Source organism: Capra hircus, chromosome 25 (genome assembly GCF_001704415.2).
Source record: "Capra hircus breed San Clemente chromosome 25, ASM170441v1, whole genome shotgun sequence".
Lineage (NCBI taxonomy): Eukaryota > Metazoa > Chordata > Mammalia > Artiodactyla > Bovidae > Capra > Capra hircus.
Window position 1 is genome coordinate 10,685,158 of NC_030832.1, and position 23,621 is coordinate 10,708,778.

The 23,621-nt window shown below is 52.1% G+C and overlaps 1 protein-coding gene across 2 annotated transcripts in view; it reads left to right on the forward strand.

The window, feature by feature from the left end:
- The window catches only part of SNX29 (sorting nexin 29), a 603,176-nt gene that overhangs the window by 122,272 nt on the left and 457,283 nt on the right, over positions 1–23,621 (forward strand). For both annotated transcript variants that reach the window (XM_018040633.1, XM_018040634.1), the window contains 2 exons: positions 17,810–17,873; positions 20,170–20,298. In XM_018040633.1, coding sequence (XP_017896122.1) covers positions 17,810–17,873; positions 20,170–20,298 — 193 coding nt within the window. The remainder of the gene's footprint in view (positions 1–17,809; positions 17,874–20,169; positions 20,299–23,621) is intronic.

Consider the following 23,621-nt stretch of genomic DNA (forward strand, 5'->3'; position numbering starts at 1 on the left):
AGCTTCCCTTACCCTTCCCGGCATCAGTGGTGAGGATTTCACCCAGCTGGTCGGAGCGCTGGACACCCCCCGCCTCCACGCCCCAGCCGCTGGGGTTTCTGTCCTTCCCCTCCTGCCTGTGGCATCAGGAGCGGCCTGGGCAGGTGAACTGGGGCCTGAGCCAGAAGGGCATGTCCTGTGGGCTCAGGCCGAGCCTGGTTCTCTGTGTGGCCCCCGCTGTGTGACCCTGGGATCTCCTCTTTCCTCTCGAGGGGTGCCCTGCAGGTGGGATTAGGTGCCTGCTTGCTGCTCCTTCCAGCATCTGGGCTCTTGCTCTGTGTTCCATCAGGAGGCCTGCTGCTGGCTCTCTCTGGCCTCCGCCTCCCACCCTTCCTTCCTCCGTTGGTTTCTGCGGGGGGTTTAGCGTCTCCTGGGGGGAGTCGATGCAGCCCAGAAGTTGTAACTCTCACCCCCAGGAGCACCCAGAGAACACCATCATCTTTCCTCACTCTGCCTGCAGGTGTGAGTTCTGAGCCCGGCTGCACTATCTGAAAGCTGGAGGGCCTGCTCTCATCTCCAGGGGCCAGGATTCAGCACAGAAGACGGGGGCTCATTCTCCCGGACGGTATTCTGTGAGGTGCGAAGCCCTAGCTGAGTCCAGGGTGACCGTTTCTGCTGGAAGGAGGTTTTCAGCCTGTTTACCTGGGGCAGCGCTTTTCCTTCCAGACTTTGGCCTGGGCTGGGGAAGGGGGTTGAGAGGAAGTTGGCTGCACAGACTTGGCTTCACTAATAAAGCCAAGGTGGCCATGTTGGCTTCCTTTGGAGGGTTTGCTGTTGGTACCGAACCAAACTTGGGTCCGCTCATCTGTGAGCAGTCAAGCCTTTCTGCTGACACCGGGTTGTGGTGAAGGAAAATGCCGTGTTTAGTGCAGGGATAAGCAAGGAGACCAGGCAGGCAGTGCTCAGAAGCCCTGATGGTGACTTTCAGTGTAGAGGGGGGGCAAGTGACCAGCTCGTGGCTGTTCTTCTGATTGGTTGGTGGTGGGGTCATCGGGAGTCAGCGTGACCCTTCTGGTTCCAACCCGCCTGGGGTCCACGGGCTTGTGGTCATCATGCAGTTAACTTCTTCCACCTGGTGGGGGTTTCGGTCTGTGCAAAACAGTTCACAGGATTTGGCTCAGAATATTATCTCTGGCCCTTGAGAAGGAACTAAAGGTCCTTGACTTTTGTTTAATCGCTAAACTTATTATATTGTCTTGCTTGACTGTTTTCTTTTTCCCTGCATTTTTTTTTTTTTCTTCACTTCTCTGATTATCAGGGAAGGCCTAGGAGGCTTAAGTTTTTCTGCAAGCAAGAGGCAGAGGACACGATGGGGTTGGGGGGGTGTTGCGTCTGGGAAGGCCCCATAGGGTCCCCGCTGGGTCACACTGTGAGGTGATTCTGCCCTGAGGAGGGGGGCGGGCGGGATAGGAGGCAGGGAGGAGACCAGCTTTCTCTTCATCCTTCACTAATCCCCACAACAGCCAATGGAGGTCAGGTGAGGAAATGGGTTCAGAGAGGTTAATTCATTTGCCTGAGGTAAAACAGCAGGTACCCGACAGAGCCGGGTGTGTAAGCTCACCTGACCACCAGGCGGGGCTGTTTTTTTGGCTGCGCTGCCTCCAGGGAAGTCTATGAGCACTTCCGTGTGTGATAGGTTGTCACACCCTGTCAAGTATTTTATCTCGTTGACTCTCCAGGACCAACCCATGGCGTGTGTGGGTAGTATGACCCCACTGTGGCAGCTGGGGATGCTGAGGCTTGGGGATGACAGGTAACCTGATTCAGCGTGGGGTCTAGACTCTGTGTGGGGTGGTCCCAGGGAGGCCTTCAGGGACAAAGAGGGTCCACGTCACTGCTCAGGTCCAGGTGGGCCCGAGAGGGGTGCTGTGTGGAGGCGGGAAGTCAGTGAGGAACGCTCTCAGCTCCAAGTAATTGAAAACCCAGGAACAGCGGCTTAAGCAGGCATTCATTTTCCTCTAGAATGCGAAATGGGAGGGAAGGGGTTACTGGCCTGATTCTGCAGCGCAGTGCTGCCAAGGATTCGGGTTCCTTCTTGCCCCAGCCTCTTCGGTTGTTAGTTTTCATCCCAGTTTTGGTTGCCTCATGTTTGCAAGATGGTTGCTCCTGTTCTGGCGACAACACCCGTTGTCAAGCAGGAAGCAAGGGAGAAGGGGTAGCCCCTGCCGTTTCTTCCCTTTACCAGGAAAATAGAAACCTTTCCGCGAGCCCACCTGACCCTGCAAGCAGAGCTGACCCACGTGGTCCCTCCACCTGCAGGCACAGCGCCAGGCTGTGGGTGGAGGGAAAGTCTGAGGTGACAGGCTCATTCCTGCTCACATAGAACTCGCCGTGTCTCAGGGGAGGTTGTGAAAGGTAAGGCTGAGGCCCTTGGGCACCCCAAGGAGAGGAATTGGCTTCATTTGATGGAGTCCAGAAGGCCTCCTTCGGGAAAGGACAGCTGAGCTGGGTTTTCAGGGTGTCGTTGGAGTGAAGTGTTAAATCCTGACTGTGAAAGGCCCTGCTGGGTCAGTCTCCAGTGATATTCCTCCTCCAGTGGGGTGGCTCTGAGCTTAGCAGTCTCCTTACCTGCACTGAGGGCTTCCCCAGATAGTTCAGTGGTGAAGAATCTGCCCGCCAGTGCAGGAGATGCATGTTCGATCCCTGGGTCAGGAAGATCCCCTGGAGAAGGAAATAGCAACCCACTCCAGTATTCTTGCAGGGACAATCCCATGGACAGAGGAGCCTGGTGGGCTACAGTCCAGGATCACAGCTGGACACAGCTGAGTGACTGAGCATGCACACGTGCCTGCACTGAGAGCAGTGTGACAGGGCTGGGGCTGTCATATCTTGCCCACGGTTAGAGGTCACCCCTGCTCCTGAGCCACCAGGGTGCTTGGAGAGAGCGTGCGTGGCACTGGGCAGCAGTGGAGGACGCGGGACGCCCAGGGAGAGCGTGGTGGCCTCGGCACCCGGAGAGCCCGGCCACGTGCATCGTTTCTCAGCCACTCATGTCCTGCTGTGTGTCTCGGGGCAGTCACTCCGCCTTTCTGGTCTTCACTGTGAGACTTGGGAGCATCGTTCCACCTCCCTTCCCTCCCGCTCATGATTGAGGAGGCGGCTTGAGGGGCTCAGCCAGACATCAGCTCACCTTTCACTGACCGAGCTCCGCGTGCCCCCTCCCCCTCTGTAACTTTGGAGCTGGACGAGCTGCCATCATGTCCAATTCGGGGGGGGGGAGGCAGGTTCAGAGACGGTGACGGACATGCCCACGGCTGCACAGGAGGTTGGTGGCAGAGCTGGGACTGGAACCCGCTCCTTGGCCACAGGGAGCTGGTGTTCTGTGCAGCAGGCCTGAAAGCGTCCAAATGGGGAGCAGGGCAGCATAGAGTCGGTGTGACTGCGTCTGGCATGAGGTCCACCCGAGCCCTCTCAGTAGCTGTGTGCTTCTAATTAATTGCACTTTACGTGCCTGGGTCTGTTTGACAATTGCCCACACACACGATGCCACTGCCTAAGGGTAGATGGAAGCTCTGCCGCGGATGTCCCAGTTATTTATGCACATTTCACTTGCGGTTAGTCTTCCTGGCTGTCTGTTAACCCCACCACCACACTGTGCGTGAGCTGGCTCTCAGTGGGGGCTGGTATAACTGCGCCCTGGGTGGACCCGAGGGCCTTAAACAGGTCAGGGTCCCGTTTGTGCTGGTTGCAGTCGGCAGCCCAGCCACGCGCAGGCAGCCAGCGGGTAGAACAGACGGAGGGGGACGCCTGGTGCTCCCCATCTGCTTGCAGGAGCCAGAAACATGCAGGAAGGCTGATCGACTCTGGCTGATGATCCCAGAGTCTCGGAGCCAGGAGGGGTCCGCAGGGTCAGCTCGTCTCACCTCCTCATCTTACAGACCGAACGTCTCAGACCCAGAGTGCGTTGATGTGCCGAACGCACCCTGCCAGCTTGCGGCTGGACCGACCGTGGACCTGGCATCCTTATCTGTTCCTTGTCGTCACACGGCGCATCTCTGCTTATGCTGTTTTCTCGTCTTCTGTGTCTCCCAGCTTGCTGGCCGCAGGTGTGGTGTGGTGGCCAGGGGCCCCTCCTGTGGGTTCCCAGGTGCAGCAGGAGAGGGGTGATTCCTTTGGTCGAAGGTGGCAGAAACCAGCTCAAACCTCTCAAGTATGGGAATGTGGTTGCCTCCAGACCTGAAGCCCCCAGGGTGCCTGTGGCATTGAGGCTGCCTGGACCACCAGACTCAGGTGGACTCCAGGGCTCCTCCTGAGGGCAGCTAATGGAGTGATGAGGAGACACATGTCCGTGACCTCTGGCCAAGCTGACTCTGCCCAAACCCTCTGAGACTTGGTTCTTTAATGAAAATCTTGAGAATGTTGATTTTTCTGGGGAGGTGGGTAAAATACAGGCTGGCTTGGGGCCCTGGCCTCCTCTTTCTATCCCACCGTGGGGCTGGGGGAAGAGTATAGAGTGGTAGGTATGATTAGGGGGAGGTCATGATGTCAGATGTCTTTCATTCTGATCTGTGTCTGTTTCTTTATGTATAAAAATAGATTTGACTCAAGCACCTGCTTTGTGGGGCTGTTTGGAGGGCTTAAGGAGACGGTTTACGAACACTTTCACCCAGTGTCTGGCACGTGGCCTGGGCCTCCTAGCAGCTGTTAGGAAAGTCATTTCACATCTTGTTTTTTCCACCTATAAAGCAGGGGGCTGACACCACCAGTTCTGTGAAATAAGAAACTTGGTTCCTTTAGTACAGCCAAGGTCAGACCCATGCTTCAAGGTTGGTAGTGGATGAAAAATTGCCACACACAGAGGGGCCCTAGACCCTGAGGCCCCGTCTTCTCTCCGCTGACTTTTCCCTTTCGGGTGTTCCCATCGCCCTGAAACCCCGTGTCTTCTCTGGGGGGATGTTAACACTCACAGTGCCATGGACGGGGCAAGGCTAGATTAGTTAACAGGGATTGCCTGGATGTTGGGGTATAGGTATCAGCTCCCTATACAGAGAAACCAACTGTGCTTGTTCAGGACCAAGGACAGAGGCCTCCCCCGCTGGCCGCACCCCGCCCGAGCTGGCTCTACTGCTACACGGTGAGGAACAGGCTCTAGGCCTGGCAGACGCCCTAGCTTCCTAGCTGTGTGTCTCTGAGCAGATTGTTCAGCCTCTCCGAGCCTTGATTTGTGCACCTGAAAAATAGGAACAGTGATGGCCTGTGCTTGTTGGGAGGAGTGATTGAGGTAACATCTGTGAAGCTCTCTGGACAACGCCTGGCCCTCAGTAGGAGCTTTGGAATGATAACTGCTGCCCTTTCTGCCATGCTGAGTCGCCTTTAGCCTGGGGTCTCCAACAGCAACTTCTTTTTAGTTTCTGGTTTTAGTGCTTTTGGTGAATACCTCTTTAAAGCTAAATGATGTACCAGAGCTGTTTTCTTTTTCTTTAATTTTCAGAGAATGAATGTAGACTTTTGACTCCTTGATACAGAAAAAGATGTTAAAAAGCATGAAATTATTCAATAAAGGAGATCTGCCTCTTCCCCTTTATTCCTTCTAACCTTCTGACAGTTTCGTGTGTTCTCAGGTACTCTCTTTTCTGGGCCTTTCTAGTGGGGGCAGGCGTGCCTGGATGCTTTTTGGTCCCCAAGTGAATCACTCTGAGGTTCTTGAGGAACTGCCTTTGGGGGGTTGTATGTGCAGCCCCTGCCCATTCTCTCTGTCTCCTGGCGATCTCTGCCTCCAGTAGCGCCCCCTCAGATGCTACGCTTCTGACATTCTCTGATGTGGAACGTATAGCTGACTTTTCAGAAACGGCCGTGCGCTGTCGTGTGTACTCATGTTGACATTTTCAGAATGATGGGTCGGGAACTCAAACTTCCAGGTTGCGGGTCTCAAAGTGGGGTGCCAGAGCTGTCATCTGTTGGGCCAGCCTGGAAAAAAACTTTTGTAAGAATATAGAGATACATACAGATAAAGATAAGTTACATAAAATCAGATTTGTGTAAGAACATGGCTGCTGGTTTCTTGGAGCCAGGCTGCGTCCCCGTGGGGGACAGTGGGCTGGAGGCAGGGCTGCCACTTGGCTGAGCACGTCTGCCCGCTACCCAAGGTCCCTGCTCCCTGCTGAGCCCCTCATAGCATCTACTGCTATTACTTGTTGGTCCTGTGTCTACTTTGGGGACCCCTGCCTAAACAACTTGCTTTCCAAGTCACTATAAAGAAACACTGTGTGTGTGTGTGTGTGTGTGTACGTACACATGCACTTGTGTGTGAGACTGCACGCACAGACAAGTGAGAAAACCCACCATTGCACATATGGAGAAGTTCACAAAAATTTATCAAGTTATTGAACTTTATCAAGTACATTTTTATCTCCTGTGATTTCCTTGTAGTTCTCATTCTGTTTGCATGGGCTCCTCAAACCTTTTCTTCTCATTTCCAGATTTCTAGAAACAGTTGTTTTAAAGTGGGGTGAGGGCTTAGCGGACAGAATTTCATCAGATTCCTGATTTTCCTGGGGAGCGCAAAGGAAGGTTGGGAGAGTTGCTGGAGGCTGTACGCTGGGAGCTGGTTGAGTGTTGAGGGTGTGTGCTCCGTCCTAGGGGGTGGCTAGGCCTGGTGCTGCCAGCTCAGCTTGGGGACAGGCCCCCCAGGGGACCTGACCTGGCTGGGTCCTTGCTCCACAACCTTCTGGTTGTGTGACCCGGGGCAAGACCCTCCGCTTCTCTGGGCCTCCGTTTCCTCATGCACATAACGGGCGTAGTACACTTTGCTTCTCAGTGAGGTTGTGAGAATTCAGTGAGATTGTGTAATTCAAGTGCTTTTCGCCTTGCTGGGTATACAGGAAATGATGCATAGCAGCCACTGGCCATGTGAACACTGGGAACATATCCTGAGGCATTTTAATTTTTCATCATAGCCAACTGCAAAACAGAAACTCGGGTGGGCAGGGGGAAAGGGGAGGCAGGAAGGAGAAACAGAACAAAGAGCTCGAATGGGCCCGAGATCAACTTAAAAAGTTATGTTTTGGAGCTCAATATAGTTCATCCTTTCTTTTAGAGATAAAAGGAACGGGAGTGGGTAGTCAGAAATAGATATAAAAAGCGGTTATAAGTTTGGAGAACGGCGGCGTAGGTTAAGTATATATCCACAGAAGAGCTCTCACTGTTTATTTCTGTGTATGTGCCCTCACGAGCCCTCTCTTTAAATATCACTACGTACGGGCCCCAGGGGAGTGTTTGTAAAGGCTCTTTGAGGTCTTTGAAAAAAGATGCTATATAAAGCCAAAGAATTATTACCCAGATTTATGTATATGGGAGCGAGCGCGTGCGTATGCTTGCACACGTGTGCACAAGCCCAGATGTCTAGCTACAGCCTTCTAGTTTTCTCCCTTTAATCTTGAAAAGGGAATTAAAGATCAGTTGATCTCAAGACAGTTTCCCTCCTGGAAGGTCTCTGTCGGCTGCGGGTGGGAAGGCTCCCTTTAAAGCCACTGTTTCCAGCAGCCTCCGACGCCCACCCTCACTGTGTGAGTGGGGCGTTCCCTGCAGTGCCTTTGTTTCCCTTCGGGTGCTTGGCCACTGGTGGCTGGCCCCTCCGCTGCTCGTCTGTTCCAAGTCGGGGGTTTGTGTGTCGATAGGGGCGGGGGGATGGTTTTGCAGGCTCACCTAGTTCTAGGTCATGGTCACGATATTTAAGAATCCATCTTTTCCTTCCTTTGTGTATCCATTCATGAGGCTCCTATTGGAAAAAAGTGAGTCTGAATCCCCGTCACTGGGGCAGGAAATTGCAGCTGTGAACTGGTAGTTAGTTCCTCTAAGTGAAGCCTTGAACTTATTATTAAACACGCTCGACATTTCTGCCCGGCCCATCCTGTGCTTGGTTCCGGGAGCTGAGGGGCAGATTCTAGCAGTGGGCGTCAGTCAGTCACTCACTCGTTGATTAATGATTGCTTATTCATCCGGCCTTGGGTTCATTCTCCCAGTCTCATGGGTGCCAGGCCCAGAGGTCCCTGCTTTCAGGGGCCCCACAGGCTTGCCGGGGGGTGCTCTGCCAGCCACGCCTGCAGAAGGGCCAGTCCATCCTGATGGGTGGAGCGTTCATGGAGGTGAGAATGGACAAGGTGCAGTGGGGCTTAGGGAGAGTAGGGGCCACGAGCTCTCCTTGGCTTGTTGGGCTGGACTCAGAACCTCTCAGGTGAGAACCACAGCGGGGAGGTTATGGGGGCTCCCGGCGGCCTGGCTGCTGGGTGCCTGCCTGCCTGCCTCAGTCCTGGGGCGGCTCAGTCTCTCCTGGCTGATCCCAGAGAGCTGTCTTGGCAGTACTAGTGCGGCCAGAGACCAAGCCAGCCAGTGGTGAGTTCACCCCCTCAACATGGACTCTGTTCAGAGTCTGGGTTCCCCTGTGTCCCACTGTCAGTCCGTAGGGCATGCGTGACATCTCCGATGCCAGCCACTTGGCCAAAACTCAGCCTTCTCTCTGCGCTGAGTGGTCTTGCCCCTCCCTGAGCGGCTCTACTGGCTTTATCTCTTTGGGCTTCTGTCTGGGAATTGCATCTTACGTGTCCCTGGCCAGGCCCCTGCACCTGGCGACTAACTGGGCCCAGTGCCCTGTCCTGTCCTTGGCTAAGCTCTCAGCAGGCGGATCCTGGTGGAGCGATTTAGAACTGTTAGCGTTCCGGCCAGGTGCCTCTGCTCCCATCCTGCTGTATCCCTGATCGGAGCTGGTGGCCCATCCCAAACTTCTGGAAGTCTCTATCAGAGTCGGCCAGCCACCCTGGGTCTCAGCACTATCTTCAACCTGCGGACGCCCAAAGCGCAAAGCCCGTGTGCAGCCCAGGCCCTCTGCTGGCTCACCTCCGGGGAACCGTCGTATGCAGAAGATGATGTAGGGCAGGGGGCCGAGCCGGGCCTGCCAGAGGGATGGAGGTGAAGCCGAGGGGACTGGTGAAGAGGCAAGAGGGATCTGCAGCGTCTAAGACAGCAACAGGTCCCGGCTGTGTTGCTTCTATGAACAGTCTGGGTTCTAGCCATTGGGCCCCACCATCGACGCCATGTCTGGCAGGCCGCACACTAGCCGCAGAGGGCCCGCGTAGGAGAAGGCTGTGGTGGGGAGCAGGGCCAGGAGCTCCTGGGGACCTTCTCATCTTTTCTGTAAAGGCTTGATGGCCAGTGGTTTAGGCCCTGCGGCGCCACAGGCTGCATCCCTGTGGCTCAGTTCTGCCGCTGTGGCACGACCGCAGAACAGACAGGTTGAGAACAGACGGCAGGGCTGTGACCCAGGAAAACTGGTGCTGCGCCCCGCCCTGTCCCACGAGGCCGGCTGTACCAGTGCCAGTTTTTGTTTTTTTTTTTTCCAGCTGAGGGGATGGAGAGGGAGAGGGGGCCCAGGAGACCAGTGGGGTCTGGGGCTTGATTGGAAAGCCTGTGTTCTTCCTGCTCTGCCTGTTTGCTTCCTTGAAGGGCTTAGTTTCCACAATGGACCAGTTTTCTGTCAGATTGGGCTTCAAGGTACAAAAGTTAAAAAAACAAAACTATCATTTCCTTAATCGACTTGTTCTTTGCTTGCATATTGAGATGGGCTGCTGTTGCTGCAAGATGGCGTAAATGTTTGTTTCCATATTTATACTGCTTTTATTGCTGCATTTCACATATTTAAATTACGCTTTCTGAACTTTATGTTGATATATAGTAACAACAGAGATTTAAGTCTTGTTTCTTACTCCCAAAATGGTTCCCTTCCCCGGCAACACTTATGGACCGGTTCATCCTTTTCGCTTTCCAGGTGGCTTGGTGGTTAAAGAGTTCGCCTGCCAATACAGGAGATGCAGGTTTGATCTCTGGGTCAGGAAGATGCCCTGGAGAAGGAAATGGCAACCCACTCCAGTATTCTTGCCTGGAGAATCCCAGGGACAGAGGAGCCTGGTGGGCTACAGTCCACGAGGTCGCAAAGAGTCAGACACTACTGAGTGACTAAACAGCCATCCTTTCTGCAGTAATTTCAAATGCTCTTTAACCAGATTGATTTCCCGTGGTTAACCTTCTCCCGTGTTTTTGACTGGATTTGCTTTTCAGTTCTTCGAAGCCAAGCATGAAACCGATTTCTCAATAAATCATTCTTTGCCCTTCAGCCTTAGGAGGGAGAGCCCCTGACTCAGCCGGGCTCTGCAGAGGCTGCAGAAAGACTGTGCTGCTGTCCCTTGAAACGTGCAGCGGCAGGTAATAAAGACGAAAGGAATCACCATGGTAGAGACTAAACAAATCATGGGATGCGGGTGCCCAGAGAGGAGAGAAAATTACAAGCTAGGCAGCACTTTTGCTGAAGTGTGTCCCTGAGCCTGCAGAAAGTAGATTGTTTACATGAGGTAGGGGAATCAGCCCCTTGGCGTTACTCATCCCGGAGAAATCAGCAGAGCGAATGCATATAAAGTTGTGTGTGTGTGCGCTCATTTGCTCAGTTGTGTCTGACTCTTTGTGACCCCTTAGACTGGAGCCCACCAGTCTCCTCTGTCCATGGAGTTTTCCAGGTAAGAATACTGGAGTGGGCTGCCATTTCCTTCTCCAGAGGATCTTTCTGACCCAGGGATGGAACCCGGGTCTCTGTGTCTCCGGCATTGGCAGGTGGATTCTTTACCACTGCACCACCTGGGATTCCCATGTCAAGTTGAAGTCTGTCAAGAGGGATTTTTTTTGGGGGGTGGGTGTTGGCTGGGGGAGGATACCCGCTCTTAGGCTGTTGCCTTTTTTACCATCGCCAGGAGTGTTCCGTGACGGTAACTTGGGGAAGGCTAAAGGCACAGTCTTCTTTGAAATATTTACAGTATCAGAGTCCTGCTGGACCTGTGTTTGTGTCCTCTGAAATTTAGATGTTGGTGCCGACACAGGCCCTGTGTCAGGGGGTACAGAGCATGCAGGGCCAGGGAGGGAAGGGTTATGATGGAGGATGCTGTGGTTCAGCAGCGGTGCTCATCCCCTGGCTTCTGTGGCTTCTGTGTGGACCAGTTGTAAGTGAAGTCGCTCAGTCGTGTCCGATTCTTTGCAACCCCGTGGACTGTAGCCCACCCAGCTCCTCCGCCCATGGGATTCTCCAGGCAAGAATACTGGAGTGGGTTGCTGGGACCAGTTGTGGCCCCTGCAAAGTGCACTTGTGGCCAAGATGTCTCATTGCAGCTGGTCGTGGCTCTTCTTTGCCCCAAGGGCATCCATGTTTTCTAGGTCCTCCTGGGAAACCCTTCCTCCTCCAGTTTTCTTCCCGCACGGATTGCACACGTTTCAGCTGCATAATTCCTAGTATTCGGGATCGCCGGATTGTTTTTGTTGTCAGTTGCTAAGTCTTGTCTGATTCTTTGCAATCCCACGGACTGTAGCCCGTCAGGCTCCTCTGTCCATGGGATTTGCCAGGCAGGAATACTGGAGTGGGTTGCTGTTTCCTGCGCCAGGGGATCTTCTGATCCAGGGATCGAACCTGCATCTCCTACATTGGCAGGTGGATTCTTTACCACTGAGCCACCTGGTCATGCCATGCCTAAAAGCCCAGCGCCCCGACCTCACTTCTGCGGTTCCCTCTAACTGACATCTCACTCTCCAGGTCTGATTTCCCACGTTGCCGATGCTGAGCTGGTTTGATGGCTCATAAAAGTCTATTATCTAGTCTGTTGCCCTAGGGCATAGACCACTTAAAAAAATTCCTTTTCATTTTCCAGGGTTGAGGTCTGTAGGAGCTCAGTAAACCCTGTAACTCCTGAGCATGTGCCCGGCTGAGTCCAGCCGCGCTTGGGCAGCCACTGCTGCCTTGTCCTCATCCCTGCTGTGGGAGGGACGGGCGCTCATTTATGGTGATCAGTAACATTTACTGGATGCTTTCTTTGTGCTGGGCGTCGAGTCGTTATAATGCTCGTGTGAAGTAGTGACCGAAAAGATCCCATTTATAGATAAAGGAATCAATGCTCAGAGAAGGTGGGTAACTTGCCCAAGGTTACCCGGCTACAGAGGCAGAATTCGAACCTGGGACCTGACTCTAGCGGTTGTGCTCTGAACCACCTCCTTGCATTAGCTGCAGTGGGGAGCACCCCCAGGGAGCTTTAATTTACTCTTACATCCTGCAGGGAATTCCTCTTTTGTATTTCTCTGAGCTAGAAAGCCCCTCCAGGTTACCCAGCAGTTTGATGGCTGAGCTGGGGCTTGAACACAGGTCTCCCCAGGCCCAGGGTCTGGTGGTAGCAACCTTCCATGGGTCCCATTCCTGTTGTTAGAATGGAAGCTGTTGGAACCACCGCCTCCTCCACCTGACCTTCTTGCCCCTGGCAGGTCCCTGCTGAAGCCCTTTATCTCTCTCCAGCTCTTGGACCTGCGCAGGACAGTATCCACAATCTCTGTCCTTAGAGAGGGTTTGGAAGGTGACTTGGAGCTCTGCAGGCAGCTTGACTTGTCCCACGTGGGTCCCTGCTCTGTGTTTCTGAGCATCCTCATCAGGTGAGAAATGAAACGAGGCTTCAGCCCATGTGTCAGCAGACAAAGGCGTGCCTGCCACGTGACAGCTGGTACCTTTGTTCTCCGTTTTAGTAGTGTTGTGCTCAGGTGGACATCATCTCTCTGCATCACTTACTTCCCATAAACCTTGACCAAGCACTGGTGGGCCTCGCAGGTGGTAAAGAATGCACCTGCCAGGGCAGGAGATACGGGTTTAATCCCTGGGTGGGGAAGATCCCCTGGAGAAGGAAATGGCAGCCCACTCCAGTATTCTTGCCTGGACAAGCCCATGGGCAGAGGAGCCTGGTGGGCTGTAGTCCATGGGGTCGCAGAGAGTCAGACATGACTGAGTGGCTGAGTGTGCACACACGTGCACAAGAGCCTGGCGTGTGAGAGCCCTGGGGACCCCAGGTGCATGGCACGCTGTGTGCCTTGACGTTGTGAGGTGATTGCAAGAGACAGAGGCAGTTGCTGTTGCACACTCTGCAGCTTCCTGCAGGGTAGGGGAATCATGGTGGGCTTCTTGGTCGAGGTGTCTTTTTCATCCTGGTCTGGATAGACAAGTTTCATCAGATCAGGATGAGGGGGTGGTGGTGAACACGAGGAAATCCGTGAAACAACAATGCGTTGGAATGTTGTTCAGCCTTAAAAAGGAAGGCATTCCTACCACAGGTGACAACATGGATGAACCTGGAGGATGTTATGTTAAGATGAGCTGGATCCAGAAGGACAAACACTGTGTAACTCCACTTATGTGAGGAATCTAATGGTCGAACTCTGAGACGCAGAGTGGAAGGGTGGTTGTCAGGGGCTGGGGCAGGAGGGAGTGGGGAGATGCTCTGGGTGTCAGGCTTCAGGCCAGCCACAAGGGTCAGCTCCAGAGCCCTGGTGTGTGATGACATTGTGCTCGGACATGGCCATTAACATCTGTGAGGAGGGAGATCGTGGGTGAAGTGTTCTCAGCACAATGGAAAACTCCGTTGGGCTTGCGTCTTATTCAGGGAGAGGCGCTCACATTTTGGGGGAGGAACAAAATAGTGCAGCCCCATCACTGAAGAGCATCCTTAGGGAGGCTGGCTCAGAGGATGCTGGCCCAAGCGAATCGCTGTCCGCAGGTGAGGCCAGGTAAAGGGGTTGGTGACGCCAGGTGGGGGCGCGACATCCACATCTCAGTATAAGGATCGTGCCTGTGGGTGGTGAGCCGCTCCCTCTAGGAGAAGCCTGGCACGGGAGGGATCAAGGGCCCCGGAACCCGAGCCTTCTGCCCTGCTGGGTCCAGGGTGCCAGGCGCCCTGGCCGTGGGTGTGTCTGCTCCAGGCACATGTGCCCTGCTGAGCTCTCTTCCCACTTATATCCAGTGGCACACTCTTCAGATCAGAAGGCTGGCGTGATCTCTTTGATCAAGAGATTTCATCAGGGCTTGGTGGGGAGGGAGATGAATGGGTGGAGCACTGGGAGGTTTAGAGCAGTGAAACTGTGGCGATCCTGTCATGGTGGATTCATATTGTCGTACAGATTTCCAGACGCAGGGGACATGCAACCCCACGGGCGAAGCCTCATGTGATGGTGGGGATTGTGATGTGTCAGTGTGGGTTCGTCGTTTGTAACAAACGTCCGGCTCTGGTGGTGGGTGTCGGTCATGAGGGAGGCTGTGCATGAGCAGGGGCTGCTGGTAGATGGGGGGACCTCTGTACCTTCCACCTGATTTTGCTGTGAACCTGAAACTGCTTTATAAAATAGTTTGTTTAAAAAAAAAAAAGATATCAGTTCTTCTAACCTCATGTTGCAACGATGAACAACATATCCAGTCCTCTGCTTCTATAAGAAGCATGGGGCAGCTGAGACCTCCAGAAGAAGTCCTCGTAAGAAGACTCAGATGTCAGTCACACAAGCCTTGGAGTGAAGGAGCAGCTTCCTGAGCCTGGGTCTCCAGTACCCGGCTGCAGCCTTGCCCTCTGCTCTGGGTTTCTTGAAAATAAGCGCCAGAGAGATATCACTCAGCTGGTCTTCAATGATGTATTAAGTCTTGATTTCCCCACCCCCCCACCCCCCTTGGCTATGGTGTCACAGAATTAGATTAGCGGCTTGTTTTTGTTTTTACAGGTTTACCAGTGTTTTCAGTTACCATAGAAGTGTGAAATCTAGCGTCATGTCAGGTTCTTCTAAATCGTTAGTGCTCTCTGCTGCCGCCTTTGAGAGGCAGCGTCTTTACTTGGCACCGCCTTGCCTGGTTTCTCCTCTGAAGGTTACAGCGCTCTAGAGAGGTGGAAAGGTGGTTGCTGTTCACCCCCAAAAGAAAGGCTTGAAGAGGCTAGACCCTGGTACAAGGCTGAGAACCAGGGCCCTCGTTACCTGGTCACGTTCAGCATGCAGTCAGACAGACTGTCTCCTTGTGGGGGCGTGTGACTGTGTGTGTCTGTCCTCCATTAAGAAATGATCTGTTGAGGACACTCCTCCCTTAGGTAAGTCGGGAGCCTGGCTCTCTCCTTGGGAAGGGGCCTTATAGCCAGCAGGCAGGATGCTTGTGTGGTTGATGTTCAGTTGCTCAGTCGTGTCCAACTCTCTGTGACCCCATGGACTGCAGCACACCAGGCCTCCCAGTCCCTCACTATCTTCCAAAGTTTGCCCAAGTTCATGTCCACTGACTTGGCGATGCTATCCAACCATCTCATCCTCTGCTGCCCTTTTCTCCTTTTGCTCTTTCCCAGAATCAGCGGCCCTGGTTCTGGACACAGCATACCATGTCCCATGGGGCCGGGGTCTCCTCCCCTGCTGGTAGGACGCTTGGCTTCCATCCTGGCTCTGACATGGAAAGGTGCATGGTTGCACAGCTTATTTCATGACGTCTCAGGTTCTTCTGCCTTAATATCACTGTGATATTAATCGCTGCAAGTGAGTGGTGGTGATCACCACTGGTTCCTGGGGTTGAATGCAGAGATTGGAACTGGACAGATTTGGACGCCAGCTGTGACTTTACATCTTCTCGCTGAGACCGGTTAAAGTTGCTGTAGAAGGGACTGGGAGACCACTTCCTGGAGAGTCATTCTGTGACACCAGCAAGGCTGTGTGCCCGGAGCGCTTGCCTGGTGGGCACTGGGGTTGTCATCCAGTCCTCGAGTCTCCGAGCTCGCTGGGGGCCGGGCCACATGGCCCTTGCTGGCGCCCCCTGCCTCCTCGCGTGGCCCGGCTCGCGCCTGCCCCGGGGCCTTGGCATGGGCCCTGTGCCGCATGGAGTGTGTCCTCCCATCCCGCAGCATACTGGCTCCCTGTCTCCCCGGGGGCCCCCAGAGAGGCCTTCCCAGCACAGCCCACAAAATGACACCCTCCCACCACCTGTCTTTGCACCCCACCTGGCTTTCCTCCCAGCGTGTTTCGTCGTCCCATCTGTTCCATGTTGGTTGGTGTGTCTTCCCTCCTAGGGAGGAGGCCCTGCCTCCTGCAGGCAGCGACTTTGGTTTTCTCTATTCCTTCTTTACCCACAGTGCCAAGAGCAGCTCTTGGACCTCGTAGGTGCTCAGTAAGTTTGTGTCGACGCAGTGAATTTCGAATTTTCTTTGGCAACACCTTGGTTGACCCCAGAAGAGGGACACCTCAGACCCTCCTCGTCACCAGCACCTTGCAGGGCCTGGTTCCTCACCATGTGACTTGCAGGTTTCACACCGTCACAGGTGTGATGGGGAAGCCAGGCCTCGACCTCCTAGCTGTGTCCTTGTGATGCCTACATGGCTGTTCTGGGTCAGAAAAGACAGGGGAGGGCCTATTTTTTGACCCAGAGGCTGAGCAGGAGCCCTTGTGATTCCTCATCCTTCCCTTTCTTCCTCTGAGATCTGGATGGTGGGCTTCTGCCCCCTCTGTGGCCGCCTGTGGACAGCGTGGGTCCTGGGACCCATTTCTTGCCTCAGAGTCTTTGGGCTTCTTTCTGCCTAGGTATCCTGAGTATAAGGGGACAGAGGGACCACCTATTTATCTTGCCCTCATCCTCCCCCATTTCTTCCTCCTTCCCAATTCATTTGTACCCCAACAACGTGGGGTAGTGTTTCTTAGGTGTGTGTAAAGGAGTAAACGAGATAACGCCAGTGTGGGCTTTGAACAGAGCTTGACAAGTAGAAGAGTTTGAATTTTAGCTAAAGAGAGGATACCAACAAACCGTACTTCTTTCCAAAAGAGGACTTGAAGCAGCATATTAAAACAGTTTAAAAAATGGAGCGAATGGGTTATTTGTAAATTGGCCCCAGGTGGAAAGACAGTTTGGTGGTCAGAGGGAGGGTTAGGGCATGTTGTGGTCGCATGGCCAAGTGGTTGCGCTGGATGTGTGACTTTGGTTGTGAGACTTTGGCTGTGAGCTTCTTTGCAGCCAGTTCTAAGAGGCTTGATTAGGGGAAAAAAAATAAAACTGGCTTTCCGGGGGAAATTCACAAGTTCCTGGGCTTGAGATCTCAGTGTTACGGTAAATAGCCCGCTGTGGTTAGACAATGACAACAGGTAAGCTTGCTGTAGATGGAAAACTTGGATGCTTGTTGAATTTAAAGGTGTGATTCTCTATCAGTGAATTGCTGTCCCACATTGAAGCTGTCAGGAGAGCTGCTCCTGCGAGTGATTATGAACTGTGTGTTGGAGGGGCCCCATCCCCCTTCACAGTATTTGGGAGTCGGCACAAGAAGACCAGATCTCTCAGTAACCTTGAGTGTGTCTGGGTCAGGATGGGCTTCCCATGTGGCTCAGTGGTAAAGAATCCACCTGCTGATGCAGGAGATGTGGGTTCGACCCCTGGGTCAGGAAGATCCCCTGGATCAGAAAGATCCCCTGGAGGAAGAAATGGCAACCCACTCCAGTATACTTGTCTGGAGAATCCCATGGACAGCACAGCCTGGTGAGCTCCAGTCCATGGGGTCGCAAAGAGTCGGACACGACTGAACACGCAGGAGCATGAAGTCAGTTTCATGAGATCTGCTGTCTGACCGGTGGTTGATAACTGGCTCTAACTGGGAATAGATCAGGGTTCAAAGCAGATGCTGTCCGGTTAGCAGGGACTTGGAAAAGCACTCAGAAGTCATCAGTCTGTAACTTCCTTAGCGGCTGGTTATGTTCACCAAGGAAACGCCTCCACATTTATTCTCATCCTGCCCTGCTTTTGGATTCTGTGTGGCTAATAAGAGTGATTGACTGAGCCCACTGGATCTCCTATTCTGTATAGGAATTATTTTTGAAAGGGAAAAGGGAACTCGTCTAGACAAGTGGCCCTAAATAGCACATAATCCAGACCGGTGAGGGGCGGTGTAGCAGGCGGGCTCTGCCGGTTAATTTGGACTTGGCTTTCTTCCCGTAGGTGACCTGCGACAAGCCATCGTGGCCATGATGAACAGGAAAGACGAGCTGGAGGAAGAGAACAGGTATCCAGCGCTGGGGCTGGAGGGGCCGCTCCTTCACAGAAATCCTCCCTCTGGGGCAGGGAGAAGATCACTGGGAAGGAGGTTTTGCTTCAGGGGCAGAATTGTGACCAGTGATTTCTGATTTTTTGTTCTGAGATGTACTACTTTATTTTTTCAACTTTTTATTTTATGTTGGAGTAGAACCAACTGACAGTGTTGTGATAGCTTCTGGTGAACAGCAAAGGGACTCAGCCGTGTATATACATGTATCCATTCTGGGATGTACCACGTTAGTATATGTAACGTGGCTTGAGTGTTAATAAGGAATGAAACGATCATGCTCTATCTTAGAACAAACGAGAATTTGTAAAGCAGTCTTTTTAATTTAAAAAAATAGTCTTTGAGATATAATTCACATATCATATAATTCATAGATTATATAATTTAAATATCATATAAAACATAAAGTATTCAGTGGTTTTTAGCATATTCACAGATATGTGCAACCATCTCACCACAGTCAATTTTAGAACATTTTCTTTGCCTCAAAATGAAGCTCCATCCTCATAGCTGTCACCCTGAGCCCCCCTTAAGCAGCAGGTAACCTTTCATTGAGGTTCTGTCCACCACGTTCCAAGCACTAGCATACTTAACATTTTCTCAAATTGGGGATACCTGTAGCAAGATGGTGTATGGAGTCTTGATTTTCCCCAAAGCCCTGTTGCAGACACTGAGAGGCCAAAGGGTTTTATTCATTTTGATTCCCTGTTGAAACCAGGGCTAGATACCAGACAGCTGTTAGCTGTGTTGCCTCTGTCTGGCTGCCCAAAGGCAAACCGCTCCAGTGCCAGGACCTTGTCTGGGCTACAGGCTGGTCAGTAGAGGGATCTGCCTGCGGTTATCTGCAGAGCCTCTGTGAGCACAAGTCTGGGGGTCAGGGAGTAGGTGTGTATGTATGCACACGTGTGTGCATGCTCATGCCACACTCTTATGCTTGCCCCTGAGCAGGAATTGTGTCCCTGGGGATGTGCATGCTGATTCTCCTTTATAAAACTTGCTTTGGGCGCTGCTTGACAAGCTTCTCCCTCATCCTTTATGGAAACATACAAGAGCAAACAAATGTGATTTGGAAAAACAAGTGTTTTTAAAAAGGAATCTTCAGACAGTGTGATTTTTCCAGTGAAAGTAAATCTCAGTGACAGGCTGTGGACTTTGTAGGATGCTTTTTCCTTTTTTCAGCTGGGGCCATTATCTTGGAAAAAGCCACAGGTTTTGTGTTATTTTGTAAAGAACAATAGTCACTGTTGGGTCATTTCTTCTCCTTCCCAGCAACAGAAAAAAAAACCACATCCAGTTTGTGTTGGGGGGCTGGTTTTCAGGCCCTCAAAGGGGAATTTTTTCAAAACTTTCAAGGAGCATTGAAACACACCATGTTTATTTTTGGAGCGGAGGTTCAGTGAGCAGTGGGGGTGGGATGGTGCAGACACTACTGCTTGTGGTCTGGTGTCTCATGGCAAGTGTCCTCTAGATTTAGGAGGCAGCCGCACCAAAGTTAGTAAATGTTTTCAAGAAATAGCCATTTGAGGTCCATAGATGGTCACCAGAACCCTGCTTGACTCAATTCTAGGTGGTAACTTGTGGTTATTTCTGGAAGAGCCACTGTCTTTTCTGCTATTTAAGACCAAAGGTGACAGACATTCAAGCGAATGTGTTTGCAGGGTGAACATGCTCCAGATACAGTATAAAGCACGCTCATTGCAATGTCAGGTTATCCATCTCGGTAAGACAGTCTGTATGCTTGTTTAACCTGGAGGTGGTGACGGAGCAAGGGTGAGGGCGTTTTGTGAGACTGTGGGCAAAGGAGAAATGAGACTCCCATCGTCCATCAGATAACTGGAGCCTGTCTTCTGTGTTTGTGGCTCAGGTGGTTTTTTTTGGCCTGTCCTGGCAGCCTTTCCTTTGTTAAATCTCGTACGTAGTGTGGCTCCGAAACGTCTCGGTTGAGCATGCACACCTCAGTGTGGGATGTCTGGGAGGGGGCGTGCCTGAGGTAGGCTCAACTCATTGGTTTCCCTTGGTTTAAACCACCAAACCCACAAGCTCTCAGAGCCAGGCCTCTGGTGGCCCTCAGGGCTCATCCTAATTATGACGCAGAGACTCTCAAGCAGAATTGGGTAGCTCCTCAAAGCAGTTTGTACGAGATGGACGTGAACTGCGGTTTCTGCAGAGCCTTGTGGAAGATGAATGAACTAGGACTTGACTCTGTGAACTCTGGGCTGGCAGCCTCTGAACAGGTGGGATCTCCTCCTCCTCCCAGGTCGCTGCGGAACCTGCTTGACGGCGAGATGGAGCACTCGGCCGCGCTCCGCCAGGAGGTCGACACCTTGAAGCGGAAGGTGGCTGAACAGGAGGAGCGGCACGTCACGAAGGTCCAGGCGCTGGCGAGGTAGGGGGTGGAGGGGCTGGGGGAGGCCCTGGCAAGGCAGGCGGGCGGAGGGGCTGGGGGAGGCGCTGGCCAACCCCCAAGCACACCTTTCATCAGTACTTACTAATTTAAAGTGACAACTGGAAATAATACTTACATAGCTGAAATTTTAACTTATTAAATATTGAGTAAGTATTAAATAGTATACATGCACATGGTTCAAAATACAAAAGTCACGAATGGTTAAACTCTGCGATTGCCGGCTCACCCCTGGAGGGTGGGCAGCGTCACCGCCCAGAGGTGCCCCTTGTGTACTCGAGCGGATGCGAACATTCAGATACATGAACTTTCTCTCCTTCTCATCTCCCTCCTCTTCTCTCTTTCTTCCTTGACACAAATGGTCCCGTATCCTGCACCCTACTCCCTCCATGGCTTAGAGACCGTCCTGCGCTGGGTACACAGACTTGCTGTCTTTCTAATGGCTCCTGATAGCCCACCGTCCACCCGCAGTAGGACTCATTTGGCCGATGTGCCAGCAGCCAGGTGTCTGAGTCAATTCTAGCCCTTTGCTACTTCTGATAATCTTCGCAGTTGTCGTTGTGTCCTCGTATGAGTGTATTTGCCAGAAAAGTTCTTGGAAGTGGAATTGCTGGGTCAAAGCACTGTGTTTTTGTTTTCTTTTATTACTTGTTTGTTTAATTTATTTGGCTACTCTGGGTCTTAGTTGTGGCACATAGGATGTTTGATCTTAGTTGGAGCCTGTGGGGTCTAGTTCGTTGCCCAGGGACTGAACCTGGGCCCCCTGCATTGGGAGTGTGGAGTTTTAGCCAGTGGAGTACCAAGGAAGTCCCCACAGTGCTTGCTGAGTTGGATAAAGGTCGTCAGCCTGCCTTTAACGAGGGCTGGGTCTCCCCCAGCACAGCCCTGCCTCTGGCAGATCCAGCTTTGGGGCTCTTTGATAAAATCACAGGTGAAAGCGGTGCTGGCAAAATATTTTTTATTTCCCTGATTCAGAGTATGGTTGAGCCTCTTTATCGCTGAGTCATCTTGTTTTCTTTTCCATGACTTTGTTTATATCTAATTAAAGAAAACTGTAAAGCACATCCCCCCTACCTCCAAGCTCCAGCTGCCATAATGAGATTTCACTGAATTTGTCATGTGCAAACATATTTTTATGGGCTCTACTTGAAATCTCCAGCCCGTCACTTCCTAGGCTGTGTCCTTCTACCTAGTAAAAGCTTCATTGCCACCATTTTTATGGGCCTGGATGTGGCATTTCATTGAGCTAGTGCACCATATGAAAGAACCATTTCCGATTGCTGGACTTTTGAGTTGTTCCAGTTTTTTCCCCATTTCATGTAAGATAAGCACTTTCACTGGTTGTTCTTTGTTGTTGTTGTTCAGTCACTCAGTTATGTGTGACTTTTTGCAACCCCATGGACTGTGGCACGCCAGGCTTCCCTGTCCTTCACCATCTCCCAGAGTTTGCTGAACTCCACTGAGTTGATGATGCCGTCCAGCCATCTCATACTCTATCATCACCTTCTCCTCCAGCCTTCAATCTTCCCCAGCATCAGGGTCTTTTCCAGTGAGTCAGCTCTCTGCATCAGGTGGCCCAACTATTGGAGCTTCAGCCCTTCTGAGGAATATTCAGGGTTGATTTCCTTTAGGATTCATGTGGCCTGATCCCCTTGCAGGCCAGGGGGCTCTCAAGAGTCTTCTCCAGTGCCACAGTTCAAAAGCATCAATTCTTTGGTGCTCAGCCTTCTTTATGGTCCAACTTTCACATCTTTACATGACTGTTGGAAAAACCATAGCTTTGACCATACAGATTCTTTAAGACTACTTTAAAAATAGACCGGGAGATGCATCTGTCTTGTCGGGGGTTGTGGTGGGGGAGTCCAGGGTTAAGGAAACTCAACAGCAGCAGCATTACCATCCCCGCGCTGTCAGCTGTTGTGAATGACACTAATGTAATTGTTATGTATATGTAATGGGAAGTTGGCAGTGTGATCCCATACTTACTTATTTGTTGGCTGTGCTGGGTCTTCATTGTGGCCTGTAGGCTGAGTAGTTGTGGCACACGGGCTTAGTTGCTCCACAACTTCGTCCCCTGCCTTGGAAGGCAGTTTCTCAACCACTGGACCACTGGGAAGTCCCTCTGTGTTTAATTTCAATTTGAACTTCTCTCCTGCATTCACATTTGAAAATGACATATCCAGAGCATCAGAAACAAGTCCCAGGTGCCTGATACAGCATTTTCTCACCTGGCGCCCGTCTTACCTGGCCATGCCAGGGTTCTGTGGTGCGATTTTGTTCTATGTTCTCAATAAAGACTGTAGTCTGTGGAGACCAGGGTTCTGAATCATTGAAGACAGACAGACTTCCATCCTCTGTCATTTTTAATTGTGTCAGAAGCCAGCTCAGCCTCGAGTTGCTGCTCCATTGCTTGCAAATTCGGTGTTGGGTCTGAACCACTTCACTTCCACAGGTGTGCATTTCTTCGTTTATGAAATGGATGGGATGGTCTTATCCCCCTGAGAGGGCCCACTGAGGAACGTGTGCGAAAGTCCATAAGGCAGTGGCGTGATTGGAGTGTGTTTTACAGTAAATGTGTTTTGAGTATATGATAATTTTGGGATAAATTTTCTTTAGCCCATGAATGAAATAGAAAAAGGTAACTTCTTAACCACGCTATTCTGTAATCTGGTTTCCCCAGTTAAACAGTGGGGTAGCTGAGAGTTTGGGCTTCCTTGGTGGCTCAGGGGTAAGGGATCTGCCCGCCAGTGCAGGAGACGTGGGTTTGATCCCTGATTCAGGAAGATCCCCTGGAGAAGAAAATGGCAAACCCACCCCAGTATTCTTACCTGGGAAATCCCATGGACAGAGAAACCTGGCGGGCTACAGTCCCTGGGGTCACAAAAGAGTTGAACACAACTTTAGTGACTAAATACACAGACAGCTGAAAGTTTAAGGTGCCTGCAAGTTTGCAGTTTGCAGGTAGAAGGAACTTGGATAAAGCGGGCAAACACTTCAGGAGGAAACGGCCCGGAAACGGACAGAGCAGTGGGACGTGTTTTGAGACTCGGCTGCTGACATTGCACACGGACCTCTGCCAGCTGTCAGAAGTTTCTCATTGCTTCTGGCCGCAGGAGGAGCGGCTGTCCGTGTTGTCAGATGGAGGGTCCCCGTGGTGAGCTGTGGTTGATGGCCTGGGAGTGCTGTCATCCATGGGTCACAGGCAGGGTGTGGAGGGTCAGGGGTGGGGGCGAGGCCCACACGGCTGCACCAGGGTAGCCCTGTTCTAGGTCCCCATGTGTCCAGATGGCAGGTTTCATAATGCA